This window comes from Chinchilla lanigera, unplaced genomic scaffold (genome assembly GCF_000276665.1).
Source record: "Chinchilla lanigera isolate Chin_1 unplaced genomic scaffold, ChiLan1.0 scaffold00051, whole genome shotgun sequence".
In the NCBI taxonomy this organism is placed as follows: domain Eukaryota; kingdom Metazoa; phylum Chordata; class Mammalia; order Rodentia; family Chinchillidae; genus Chinchilla; species Chinchilla lanigera.
The window spans coordinates 10,955,833-10,969,267 of record NW_004955452.1 but is presented as its reverse complement, the minus strand read 5'-3'; the positions used below and the strand labels follow the sequence as shown (position 1 = coordinate 10,969,267).

General features: G+C 41.0%; 1 protein-coding gene across 1 annotated transcript in view; it reads right to left on the bottom strand.

Annotated features, from left to right (window-relative positions):
• The window catches only part of Rbbp4 (retinoblastoma binding protein 4), a 19,638-nt gene that overhangs the window by 5,769 nt on the left and 434 nt on the right, over window positions 1-13,435 (bottom strand). Inside the window, exons 2-8 of the mRNA XM_005395079.2 lie at window positions 13,092-13,239; window positions 6,243-6,388; window positions 2,399-2,572; window positions 2,000-2,115; window positions 1,729-1,889; window positions 1,512-1,638; window positions 1,300-1,377 (exon numbers count right to left, since the gene is read on the bottom strand). Coding sequence (XP_005395136.1) covers window positions 1,300-1,377; window positions 1,512-1,638; window positions 1,729-1,889; window positions 2,000-2,115; window positions 2,399-2,572; window positions 6,243-6,388; window positions 13,092-13,239 — 950 coding nt within the window. The remainder of the gene's footprint in view (window positions 1-1,299; window positions 1,378-1,511; window positions 1,639-1,728; window positions 1,890-1,999; window positions 2,116-2,398; window positions 2,573-6,242; window positions 6,389-13,091; window positions 13,240-13,435) is intronic.

Sequence of the window (13,435 nt, the reverse complement as noted above, 5' to 3'; positions counted from 1 at the left end):
AAAAGAAGAGGGAATTACTGACCAGTACTTAAGGAAGAATGTGAGTAATTTTTAGGCAAGAACACCATCATAAACAAAGAACGAAGACAGGCAAAGACATAATGTTCTTTGAAGTAGGGCTGAGTAGAAAATAACAGGCGAGGCATACGGGAGTATGGCTTACATAAAGCACAATTCAGATGCTGCATTCATCCACCAGAATTAATCTTGACCATTTTCAGGTCTGTAGCACTTGACAATTTCTTACCATAATAATGTCTAAATAAGCCTTTCATTCACTATGAAATTTTAAGATGACAGTGAAGACTATGATGTATTCCTCACAGTACCTAGTCAACAAGCCTTGATTAATTATTTCTTGAATCCAATCACAAAGCTTTGCACTGCAAGAAAGCCTAACCGGATGAGGCAGAAAAAAATGTAGCCAGTAGTTTTTATTTTTTATTTATTTATTTATTGATTGATTGTCTTTTTGAGACAGGGTCTCGCTAAGCAGTTCAGGCTGGCTTGAGCTCACTTTGTAGCCCAGGCTGGTCTCAAACTCGCAAAGATGCCCCTGCCTCAGCCTCCTGAGTGCTGGGATTACAGGCATGCACCACCACACCCGGATTATTTTATTTATTTATTTATTTTTGGTACTGGGAATCGAACTCAGGGCCTTGCGCTTGCCAGGCAGCACTTGACCGCTGAACTATATCCCCAGCTTTATTTATTTTTAATTTAAGTTCTTTTTTTGTGAGACAGGGTCTGGCTAGGTAGTTCAGGCTGGCCTTGAACTCATGGCGATCTTCCTGACTTAGCCTCCCAGTGCTAGGATTATAGGTGTGTGCCACTATGCCTGGCAATAGTTTTAGGCTTGTACATGAAACCAAGAATGTGGCAAGCTATAAAGGATGAAGAAATGGAAGTGGGAAGAAACAAGTGACAGTCAGGAGCAAGGCTGACACATTCCATTAGGTGATAGTTTTCTCAACATTCCAAGAATATTAAGTGGCGAATGACCAGCTTGAGAAAGTGAAGAAACAACAGAAGAAAAATAATCTCAATTCCCTGAGATTACACAGGCATAGAGAAGGTTCCTATTATTTTGTTTTGTTTTTTCCAGTACCAGGAATCAAACTCACGACCTTGCGCTTGCCAGGCAGGTGCTGTGCCGCTGAGCTAAATCCCCAGCCCTGGTTCCTATTATTTTTAGCACTGAATAGAACACAAGTGGGCCCACCCACACACCCAGGTTTAAACAACAATCACAAAAAACCAAACCAAACCAAAAAACAAACAAGCAGAATTTTCTCTTACCTGGAATATTTCATCCTTATGTGATTCAAAGGAATGCAACTTAAGTTTCAGATTTCTTAGATCCCACAAAGCAACAGTCTATGTACAACAAGAAAAGGAAAGATCAATAGATTTTTTTCAGAAAAATAAAGCCCACTAACTAAAAATCTCTGTATACTTAAGATAGTATATAAACTCACCCTATGCATTCTCTTAAAATAACTCAAACTGACCTTGTCAGCTGATCCTGTGGCAAGAATGAATTCACTGTAAGGATTGAAAGAGAGGCAGTTCACTTCTGCAGTGTGAGCATCAACTGAGTGGCTTGGTTTGGAAGTGTTGTTTGACCGGGTATCCCAACTTAAAAAAAAAAAAAAAAAAAAGAGAACGATTTGGAATGGTGACTACACATAAAACCTGCACGTGAAAACAATAATGAGATCTACTCACATCATAAGTTTCTGGTCATCAGCAACTGACCCAAACAGAGACTCATGGAGCAGATGCCAGGAAACATCTTCCACTACTGCTGTATGCCCTGTAAAGATGGTCTTCGCATCCACCACTTTTCCTTCCTTTGGAACAGCACTGATATCCCATAGGCAGATGGTCTTAAATGTAAAATTAACCATTATATAAAAGATTCTCACCTCCCCACACATCCCAAAAAAGAAACCAAGTGGTAACTAGCACAGATTTGCTTCAAAATTAGGATACGCACATGGTCATCTGAAGCACTAAGTAAGTGCCCACTAAGATTTGGGTTCCAAGAAAGCCCATAGCCTTCCTTCTGATGTCCACGGAGACGCAAATCTGGGTTGCACTCTCCAGAGGGGTCTGCAAAGTAAAGATATATCCAGTCCTCTGTCTCTCTAGGTGTACTAAGAGCAAATTGTACTGTTTATCACATCTAAAGTTCTTTATATAAACAATATAGTACCCATTATCACCAAATGTACATTTATTCAGCTCTACATAAAAAACATTTTTTCACTCAAGTGGAAAAACATCGGAATACCCACACATACAATTATAAATCGCAAAGCAGTTAAATTATACAAGTAATAAGTCATTTAAACTTCGAATTAGAACTTGTACTTGTCTAGAAAAGGGGAGGTACCTGGTTTAGAAGGATGCTTTGTATAGTCAAAAACAAGAACATCACTGGATGGAGTCTTTGTTGCAATGATGCAAGGGTTCTGGGGCATGTAACGGGCCCTGTTCACTTCTCCTTCATGGTTGATCTTGATTTCTATTTCAATTTTTCCACTAACAGAGCCAAAACCTCCAAATTCTGTAAATATGACAAATTGTAAGTGAGGGTGAAACAAGTATTATCTGTCTATGAGTCACTTGGTATATAAGGACACATCACGACGGGGGCTGGGGATTTAGCTCAGTGGCACAGTGCCTGCCTGGCAAGTGCAAGGTCTTGAGTTCAATTCCTGGTACTGGGGGAAAACAAACAAACAAACAAACAAACAAATAAGGATACATCATGGCCTTTTATCAGCAAGTAGTGTAATATATACACTTGTTAGCATGATAATGTGCTTGCATACCCCTTCAATTGCAGGTGTATAGTTAAATAGCTAATAAATACATTAGTAGTGAAAATTAAGGAAGACTACCAATTCACTTAAAAGGAGGTTCTCAGTAAGTTTTCAAATATCTCATTTAAAGTAAAACTCAAGTTACTATTTTAATGATTAATATTGCCATTGTATCTTCTTCCTACAGCATTTCTCTCAGTTCGGTAAGGAAAAACAACCACAACAGCTAGTTCCATTTTCTTAACCAATACTTACACTCACTCATCAAAACCTTTGGTTGAAGTAAACCAGGTAGGCAAGAATTAGACAAAAATACCTTTCCTGCACATTTGACTACTGTGCTTAAAAAAGGTATAACAATAAGTTTGTCATTATGTAAATCCTGGCAGAAGAATCTATAAATACAGATAGTTAACTATCGGTTGATCAGTTAAAGAATTACAGTAGGCAGCCTAAGGTAAAAAAGCACCCAGGGCTAAGTAGCTCTACTATCATTTCTTGGTTTGGTGACTTTGGTGAACTTTTCTGAGCCTCAAATAACTTATTCATAAAGCAGAAATGTTACAAAAGCAAACTGTAGAGGAAGCGTGCCTGCCACCACGCCCGGCAGCAGTACTGTTGCACAAATGTTACTCTTTGAAGGACAAAAGTCTTTTTATATTTTTGGTCATTTTGAGACAGGGTCTCGCTATGTAATTCAGACTGGCCTTGAGCTCACTTTGTAGCCCAGGCTGGTCTTGAACTCGAAACAATCCTCCTGCCTCAGCCTCCCAAGTGCTGGGATTATAGGTGTGCACCACCACACCTGGCACAGGGTAAAAAAAGATTTTTTGGCAGTGAGGAATAAAAGAGAAGAGAAAGGCTAGAAGCTGATTAAACTGTGTAACTGTGGGGCAAGCTATTGAATCCAAATCGGTTTCCCTGTGAGGACTAAATAACGTTACTTACTCAGGAGGCTGAGGCAGGATGATCTCTGAGATTCCAAGATCAGCTTAAACTACACAGTGTGACCCTGTCTCAAAAGGGGAGTGGTGGTAGTGAGTGTAGAGCTCAGGGACAGAATTCCAACTTTACTATCCAGTACAAGACAAAAAAAAAAAAAGCAAAAAGCTTTTATTTTAAAAAAAGATTTGGGTATATATTGAAAAATGCCATTTGCCAGCTGGGCATGGTGACACATGCCTGTAATCCCTGCACTCAGAAAGCTGAGGCAGGAGGATTGCTGAGTTCCAGGTCAGCCTGAACTATATAGTAAGACCCTATCCCCCCGCTTTTTTTTTCTGTCTTTTTGAGACAGGGTCTCAATATGCAGCTCAGGCTAGCCTTAAGCTCACTTTGTAGCCCAGGCTGGTCTCAAACTTCCAACGATCCTCCTGCCTCAGCTTCCCAAGCGCTGGGATTACAGGCGTGTGCCACCATGCCTGGCAAGACCCTATCTCAGCAAAACAAAACAAAAGATGCCATTTCAAGCCATCAATGAAAATATTAATAAATGGCATTTTAAAAAAATTGTGGGCTGGGATGTACTTAACGGTAGCATTTGTGAGGGCCTGGGTTCCATTCCCAGCATTGCCACCTTCCATCCACCACTTGGATTTCTATCCTATACTTGCAAGTCAAAACTAAGTACCAAAAAACAACAGATGAGTATTTTGAAATCCTGGATTAGGAAGGCCCAATTTCAAAAATGACATGAAATCTTGAAATTATTAGAAGAAAGTTAAAATTTTTTTTTGGTCTTTCTGAGACAGGGTCTGGCTATGCAGTTCAGGCTTGCTTTGCAGCCCAGGTTAGCCTGAGGCAATCCTCCTGCATCAGCTTCCCAAGTGCTGGGATTATAGGCGTGCACTACCACATCCATCTCAGGATGAACCCTTTATAGAAAATATTGTGTCAACTTCACAGTGATCTCTATGGGACAGGTTTATAGAGGGAAGGGTCTTTGGCATTAAAAAAAAAAAAAGTTATTACGTTACTACCAGAATATATTTTGTGCCAAAACACATACACACAAATCCTACTTAGGGACAATTTTTTTCATTTAACAGAACAGAAAGTGGGCTCAGAGGCTAAATGAATTACCCAAAACCATACAACTAGTCTCTAGTGCCAATTTCTTCACTTAGTGTTCTTTCTCCCCTATTGGAGATGACTACCCAGAGGAATGAATTTCCAAAAATTATACACATATAGGGAACTGAGAGAAAACCATGTTTGCTGACCTGTATTTTAAGAACTTATATTGCATTCAGTGTCACATTAGACTACGTATGGAAAGATCAACTGAAACCCTGGCAAATAATGAAAGGTTTTCTACCTTTTCATAATTTGAGTTTGAGGGCAGTAATAAAGGGATTTAGGATATCTCCCAAAAGTAGAGTGTAAAAGCACAATGAAATTTAATTTTTATGTACATAGCAAGTGCCATGATCAAGTTGTTTCTACCACTTCACATCTGGAAAGGGTAATTTCAGCCAGTAAAGTTTGAACTCTACTGTTGCCCCTCTAGCCAGGTATGGTGGCAATGCCTGTAATCTTAGCATGCAGGAGGCTGAGGCAGGAGGATTACAGTGATTTTTTTGAGCCCAGCCTGAGGTACATACTAAGACCCTGGCTCAAAAAGAAAAAAAGTTTACCCTTCTAAAACCTTCAAAGCCTTTTCCTCTATCCCTTGTCCAAAGAAGTTGTAATATCACAAATATCCTGTTTATATACCCTCTGTATACCTGTATTTTATACATTCAGTAAGATTTATATCCACGAACCAGTTTCAATGTTCTTAGGGGCAATATCTCCTGATGAGAACACACAGCAATAATGCATGGAACAGTTGTGCTCCAATTGATGATACTGATTGATGAGAGGCTGGAGGGGTAGTTCAGTGGTAGAGCATGTACAGGCCCTGGGTTTAATCCCCAGCACCTAGCTCTGTGAAGGGAAAGAACATTAGGTGTGCTAAATGTTCAGACATATCACTGATCAATGGACAAACTGCTCCAATTGATAAAGAAACTTCTTTATCATCAGTTTAGTAGTATACAGCAAAAGTATAAAACCAAGTACATGCTAAGTATTTCTCCTATAATACAAACTCAAGCTTTCCAAGCTTTTACCTTGACATGGCTGCCTTATCAAACTGATTCCCATTCATTCGTTCACTGATTCATTCTTTTTGAGACAGGGCCTTGCTATGCAGTTCAGGCTGGCCCTGAACTCACTTTTGTAGCCCAAGTTGGTCTCAAACTCACAAAGATCCTCCTGTCTCAGGCTCCTGAGATTATGGGCATGTGCTACTACATCCAGCTTTGACAAATTTTTTTTTTTGGGGGGTGTCTAGTTCCCTTTTCTAACTCAAAGATATGAAAGATATCACCCATACATCAAAAATTCTTTCAACTTTAAAATGCCTACCTCCTTTCTCACTGTCGTAGTGTGATGCATCAAACTGAGCATCATCATTAGGGAGTTGTACGCTGGCTATCACAAGGTGGTTCTGTTCATCTGATGTGTGTGTCCCCAGGACAAGTCGATGAATGCTGAAATCCTTCCCTTCTGGTCTGCAATAGCAACAAATGGTCACTATTCAAACTAGTAAACCAAGATACCACACAGCACCATAATAACCAGATTTTGAGAGGACAAAGTCATTAACAGACCTGTTTTCTTCTTCTAAGGGCCAACTACTGTACAGAAAGAAATATATAGTACCTATTTTTAAACTTGGTCAAGCATGTAGAATTACAAGCCCAGTGTGGTGGCACATCTGTCATCTCAGCTACTTAGGAGGCCAAGGCACAAGGATCATAATTGTGAAGCAAGGCTGGCCAACTCAGCAAGTATTTTTTTTTTGGTACTGGGAATCAAACTCAGGACCCTGCACTTGCCAGACAGGTGCTTATGCCACTGAGCTATATCCCTAGCCCAAAATCTCAAAAAATAAAAGGCTGGGTATCATAGCACACACTTGTAATCTTAGCACTCTGGAAGGCTGAGACAGGAAGAATGCATACTGAATCCCTGCCTGAGCAACTTAGTGAGACTGTCTCAAAATAAAAGGCTTAGGATATAGCTCAATATGAAGGCCTTGGGTTCACTCTCAGTATAGGAAGGTGGAAGTGGAGGGGTTTGGGTGATAGCTAGTGGTAGAGTGCTTGCCTAGCATGCACGATCTCCTGAGTACAATCTCAAATACCACTACCACCACAAAAACAAAACAAAAAATTACTTTTTTTTTTTTCTTTCCGTCTTTTTGAGAAGGTCTCATTATGCAGTTCAGGATGGCCTTGAGCTCACTTTGTAGCCCAGGCCAGTCTCGAACTCACAGTGATCCTCCTGCCTCAGCCTCCCGAGTGCTGGGATTACAGGTGTGCGCCACCACGCCTGGCAACAAAAAATTACTTTGGAGAGTAAGTTTAAAAGAATAAAAGGGGGATTAGCTATGCACTCTTTACAAAGGGTTAGAAGGAAGACAACTGCTAGATCTAATAATATTTTTTTTTCTATTAGGACCTTTGTTAAAAGGAACAGAAGGCCCTGGTACAAAAAAAAAAAAAAAAAAAAAGAGAAAGGAAGGGCTGGGGATAGCTCAGTGGCATAAGCACCTGCCTGGCAAGCGCAAGGCTAAGTTCAATCCCCAGTACCGCAAGGAAAAAAGAAAAAAGAGAGAAAGAAAAAGGATTCTCTTTGGGGTGGGAATGTGGCTCAGTGGTAGAGTTCTTGATTTGTATGCACAAGGCCCTATGCCTTTAGCACCACATAACAAAACAAAAACTTCCCAAAAGGGATAGGAGAGGCTGGAGGGGTAGTTCAGTGGTACAGCATGCACAGGCCCTGGGTTTAATCCCCAGCACCTAGCTCTGTCAAGGGAAAGAACATTGGGTGTGCTAAATGTTCAGACATATCACTGATCAATGGACAAACTGCTCCAAATGCTGTCAGAACACAAAGACGATTAATACATGATTCCTGACCTTAGAAAGTCATGAGCCATTAATCATGTCCACAAATACTAGGCAATATATAATGTAAGAGAGATAAATAAAAATGTTTAGATAAAAAAAGATTACTTCCAGAATTAAGAAAGCATTCATGATGGAGTGAGACCTACGCAGGTCTCAAAAATGAAAAGACACCTGTTAAGACACTCCTAACTATGGGTGTGGTGGTGCACACCTACAGTTTCAGGACTCAAGAGGCTAAGGCAGGAGATCACCGTAAGTCTGATGGCAGCTTGGCTTATACAGTGAAAAAAACAAAACAAAAACAAACCCCAAAAACAAAACCAACCAAACAAAAAATCAAAGATTCCTATAAAACCCAATTATAGGTGTGGTGGTGCACACCTGCAATCCCAGCACTTTGGCAGGCCAAGGCATGAGGATCACAAATCTGAACCCACTTGGGCGAGACCCTATCTCAACCCTTCTCCCCGACAAAAACACCTTAAAGGAAGCACCAACACAACACTATGGTCTGGCACGGTGGCACACACCTGTAATTGTAGCACTATGGAGGCAGAGGCACTAGCAGCCAGTATGGGCTACAGAGCAAGAATCTGTCTTAAAAAATAAACAAAAAAGCCCCACCACTATGAAGTATTCCAGCCAGGAGTGGTAGTGCACACCTGTAATCCTAGCATTCGGGAGGCTGAGGCAGGAGGATTGTTGTGAGTTTGAGACCAGCCTGGGCTACAAAGTGAGCTCAAGGCCAGCCTGAACTGCATAGCAAGACCCTGTCTCAAAAAAAAGACCAAAAAAGAAAAAAAAAAAAAAAGAAGTATTCCCAATTGAAAATGAAGACACCTGAAGTTTAGGGAAAATAAGCAATCTGCCCAAGACTATGACTAGTAAGTATCAGAACTGAAATTAAAGTCCTAAGATGACTGGATATGGCAAAGCACAGTGGAGAGAATCATAGAAAACATATTAAAGCCAGACTCTTCCATGTCTTTTTTCTTCTGAGACAGGGTCTTACTACATAGTTCAGGCTGGCCTTGAACTCACTATGTACCTCAGGCTGGTCTTAAACTCACTGTGATCCTCCTGCCTCAGGCTCCCAAGTGATGGGACTACAGGTGTGTGCCACCATGCCCAGTGAATATTAGTTTGAAAACCTGGGACTAGATGGGAAAGAAGTTTCACAAATAGGATTATTAGGGCTTTATAAACTGACCACTTGTAAAGATCACAAAGAGGAAAACCTAGGAAATGTCAAAAAGCCAATATCATAAAGACAAACAGGAAGAATGGGAGAGTTGGGGTGGGGCCTCCAAGTCAGAGAAGCCAGTAAGATACTCCAGAGAAGATATCATTAGGGAGCCACAGGAAGACTTCAGCAACTGGGTCTAGAGATACCACTAGAGATTCCTCTGCACAGATATGACACACAAAGATGTGAGAGCATCTCTCCTACATAAAAAAAGTACAGGAAAGCACAAAGGACTATCAATAAACAACTGGAAATGCCAGTATTCAGGTTAGAAAAGAACTACAAGAGAGAGTGACAATGTTACAGAACTATAGTTGCTTGTAAACAGGGGAGGGAGGAAATGAGCACCAGAAAATGAACACATATACACACAAGACTATGCACTTTCCCTTATAGCTGCTTGCTTTCAAGTATGTAATTATCATCTCAAAACAAACAAGAGAACAGAAAACTACATGATTTATCTTTATCTGCTAACCAGAAAGCTACTAAGGGCATGTTTCACCCCTGGGGAATTTAGTGTAACACTGTTACTTTTCAAATCTAGTAAATCATTACATTATCTGAGAAGCCTTAAAAAAGTACAGGTCCCTGAAGGATTTAGTAGGTATGGCATAGTCAGTATTTGGGATTCACTGGTCCAATACACACAATTTAGAACAAGATTACAGTAAATCTGGAATCACCATTCAACTATTTTCTCATCAAGTACTAATATAAATTCTTAAAATGGTAAATGACAAATTAGCAGACTGTGCTGCTGCATGCCTGTCCCAGCATCCTGAGAAGCCGAATCTGGGAGACTTGCAGGTTCTAGCCAGTCTGGGAATTTAGCAAGACCCTGTCTCAAAATAGAAACAGAACTTTAAAAATGAGATAGCGGGGAGAAAATAGGTAAAAAAGAAACAAAACTGCAATTTTACAATGAAAACTACAGCTTTAGGACACAAGACCAGTTCTAAAAACCTTTTTTTCCTTTCTCTTTCTCCAGAATACAATAAGCCTGGACAATACCCTTTCACATGTAAAATGGGCTTTTTCTGTTTGTTTGTTTTTTTTGAGATAGGATCTCACTATGTAGTTAAGGCTGGCCTCGAACTCCCAGTGATCCTGCCTCAGCCTTCCAGTGCTGGGATTACAGGTGCCACCATGCCCAGCAAAGTGGATTTTCTCCTGTGAAGACCATTATCTTTTTTTTTTTGGTAGCAAGAATTGAACTCAGGACCTTGTGCTTGCCAGGAGGCACTGAGCCACAGAGCTATATCCCCAGACTAAGACCATCACCTTCCTACGGGTGGGCCATCCTCTTCCACTCCCAAACTAAGACCATGACTATAGACTGACAAAATCCAGACTTCCACACGTACAGCTCCAAACTGTTGCACACCTCTCTCTTGGGTCTGCATTTTATTAATTTGAGTGTGTACTTCTCAAATTTCCACTTAATAAGCCCTTCCTGTGCCTCTTAAAAATAAAGAATGGGCGACTGGGTATGTAGCTCTGCCCAAAGGCCTGGGTTCAATCCCAGGTACTCAGAGGTGCAGATGGGCGGATGACTCCTTTTATCTTGAACTTCCTAAGAATTTCTTTTTTTTTTGGTTTTTTCTCTGGTACCGGGAACCGAACTCACGACCTTACGCTTGCCAGGCAGGCGCTTTGCCGCTGAGCTAAATCCCCAGGCCCTTCCTAAGAATTTCTGATTGGTGATCAGGTTGAACGTGAAAGTTCTTGGTCATGATGAAAAAACTTCCAACTCTAAACTTCCAGGTAATTTGCTAGCTTTGTATAACATCCTTAGCATTTATGTTACTACTAAGTTAGCAGACTCATTTTAAAAATTCATTTCAAGGGCTGGGGATTTAGCTCAGCGGCAAAAGCGCCTGCCTGGCAAGCGCAAGGTTGTGAGTTCGGTTCCCGGTACCGGAGAAAAACTAAAAAAAAAAAAAAAAAAAAAAAAAATTCATTTCAAATTTCTATTACTTGTTGAACTGAACCACAGTCCAATAAGCACATTTTGTAAATATTTTAACTTTGGGTTTTGAAGGTATTTAGCTACTGACTATACAAGATGGTTTTTGGTTTTTCTTTAAATGTTACAATATAGTTTTTGAATGTTATTCTGATTTTGTTTTTTGAGACAGGGTCTTATTACGTAGCCCTGGCTGGCCTAGAACTCAGTGATGATCCTCCTGCCTCAGCCTCTGGGATAACAGGGATGCACCACCACACTCACTCTGAATTTGTTGTGAATGTGAAACAATTCATCCAACAGGCACGCTGATTCTGCTGAAACCCTACATTAGTATCTATCATCTAGCCAGATGTGGTGACACATACCAGTACTCCCAGCACTACCGTAGGCTGAGGCAGGAGTGAGGTAGGGTAGAACTAGTAAAAGTAGAAACAGGTGACTCATAACTAAAAATTATACTTTTAAGAAGACTACAACTTCCAGGTACAAAGATGATCTACATCAGCATTCCCAGTAGTTAAATTTAGTAGACTCCTTTCCTTACAGATCATTCACATCCAAAATTCCTCAGAAGTACTGAGAGTCCATAAACTGGCTTAACTGAGAAAGTAAAGAACAGCAATCAATCCTAAGATAAAGGAATAGGTTCACAGGTTGCAAGAATCCAAAGGATGTTTAAGTTGCCTATCTAAAAACAAAAACTACATCCATACCTATAGAATGAGCTAGTAACCTTCTGGGGGGTGGGGGGTGAGTCACTTTTCCCCAGGCTTTCCAGTTTGTAAAGAGGACTATAAATGTTCTCTGTTCCAAAAAGTAAGGCATCTTTGTCTCTTGAGGGCTGACACACTCTATTCCTTTGAGTTTGTACCTTCTCATGCTTATTGACTAGTCCTGAAAATTCTTTGTCTGTGATGGCACCCAGCAAACCTATTCTCTGGATAAAGTGAATTAGCTTCCTTATCTTAGCCTTAGGAACCTCCTCAGAGCCTGTGCAAGGACAGGAGGATCACCAAGTTTGAACCTTGCCTGGCAACTCAGTGACTTAACAAAACCATGTCTCAACAATAACAACAAAACAACCAAAAAAAAAAGTATCTGTATTTACCTTCACCTTTCCATGTTCACTTTTGGGAGCTAATCCTGACAGTCCATATAAAGGAATACCTTTCTTCAATTATTTTTTGTGCCTGCTAGTGCAGTTACAATTAATTTGCATAAACTGATATGTGGAAACTAATAGTGCCTCAATTAATTTAAACTCAGTAAGATGATATGCCGTCCCCTCTATTAGAGGTAATCTGTCTACCTGTAAGGAATGTATGTGCTCACTATTCCCAACTTCCTTATATGAAAACTATACAATGACACCTTCAGGTTTCCCCCCAACTCTGTATTGGGGACAGAACCTAGGGGTTTGCTCGGCAAGTACTCTACCAGTGAGCATACATTCTCCACCCTTTTTAATCCTGAAACAGGGTCTAAGTTGTCTGAGCTGGCCAACTAGGAACCTTCTGCTTCGGCCTCCAGAGTAGCTAGGATTACAGGCATGGACAGGGGCCCAGCATCTTTTTGTTTGGTGCCATGGATGGTACCCAGGGCCTCATCACTGTATCTCCAGCCCCTTTCAGGTGTTTTCTAAGTGCCCTAATTATCTGTATAATTACACACGTCACACATACCTATAATTAGGAGTTAATATCTGCCTCTTCAATTAGACACTGTGTCCCTTGAAAGCAGGTCCCACATTTACCTTTGTATTAACCAGCTACTGCAAAGGACCGTGAGAATTCAAATGTATTTTGCTGAATGAACAGGATTCACAATATTTTTTGAAGGCCAACATGTTTTATGTTATTTGGTTGTAATGAGGCTATTCAATTCAGTATCAGAGAAAAAAAAAAAACCAGCATCAACACCAGCATAATTTTTCTTGCCAAACTACAAAATTTTACATTGTTTCTTTTTTGGCCGAGGGGGAAAAAATATCACTGAAAGGCTTTGATTCGTGCCCTTTCGGACGACCGTGAGAAATGCACACTGAAGAGATAGCAAAGTAACGTTCAAGAGATGCGCGTCACCTGGTTACATCTGGAAGCCACTGCGCTGTTAGGCTGGGCCACTCCAGAGCGTGGGTCATCACCAAATCATAAAGAAAAGGCGTGTTCTTTTTCCATATCTTGTACTCCTCGTTGATCACACGTTCTTCCACCGCGTCGTCAAAGGCTGCTACATTTTTTTAAAAGAAATCGAGTTAGCGCACAGGAAAAGAACCGAACGCATCTCTCCAAAGCCACTCGCCGGGCTGCCTCCATCTGACCGCGAGGAGAGAACCCATCTCACGCCCCCAGGCGCAGCGCCAACACGGCCGGCCCCCCTCGCGGGCCACACGTCCGCCGCCACGGGGACGCCGGGCCGGGCCCTC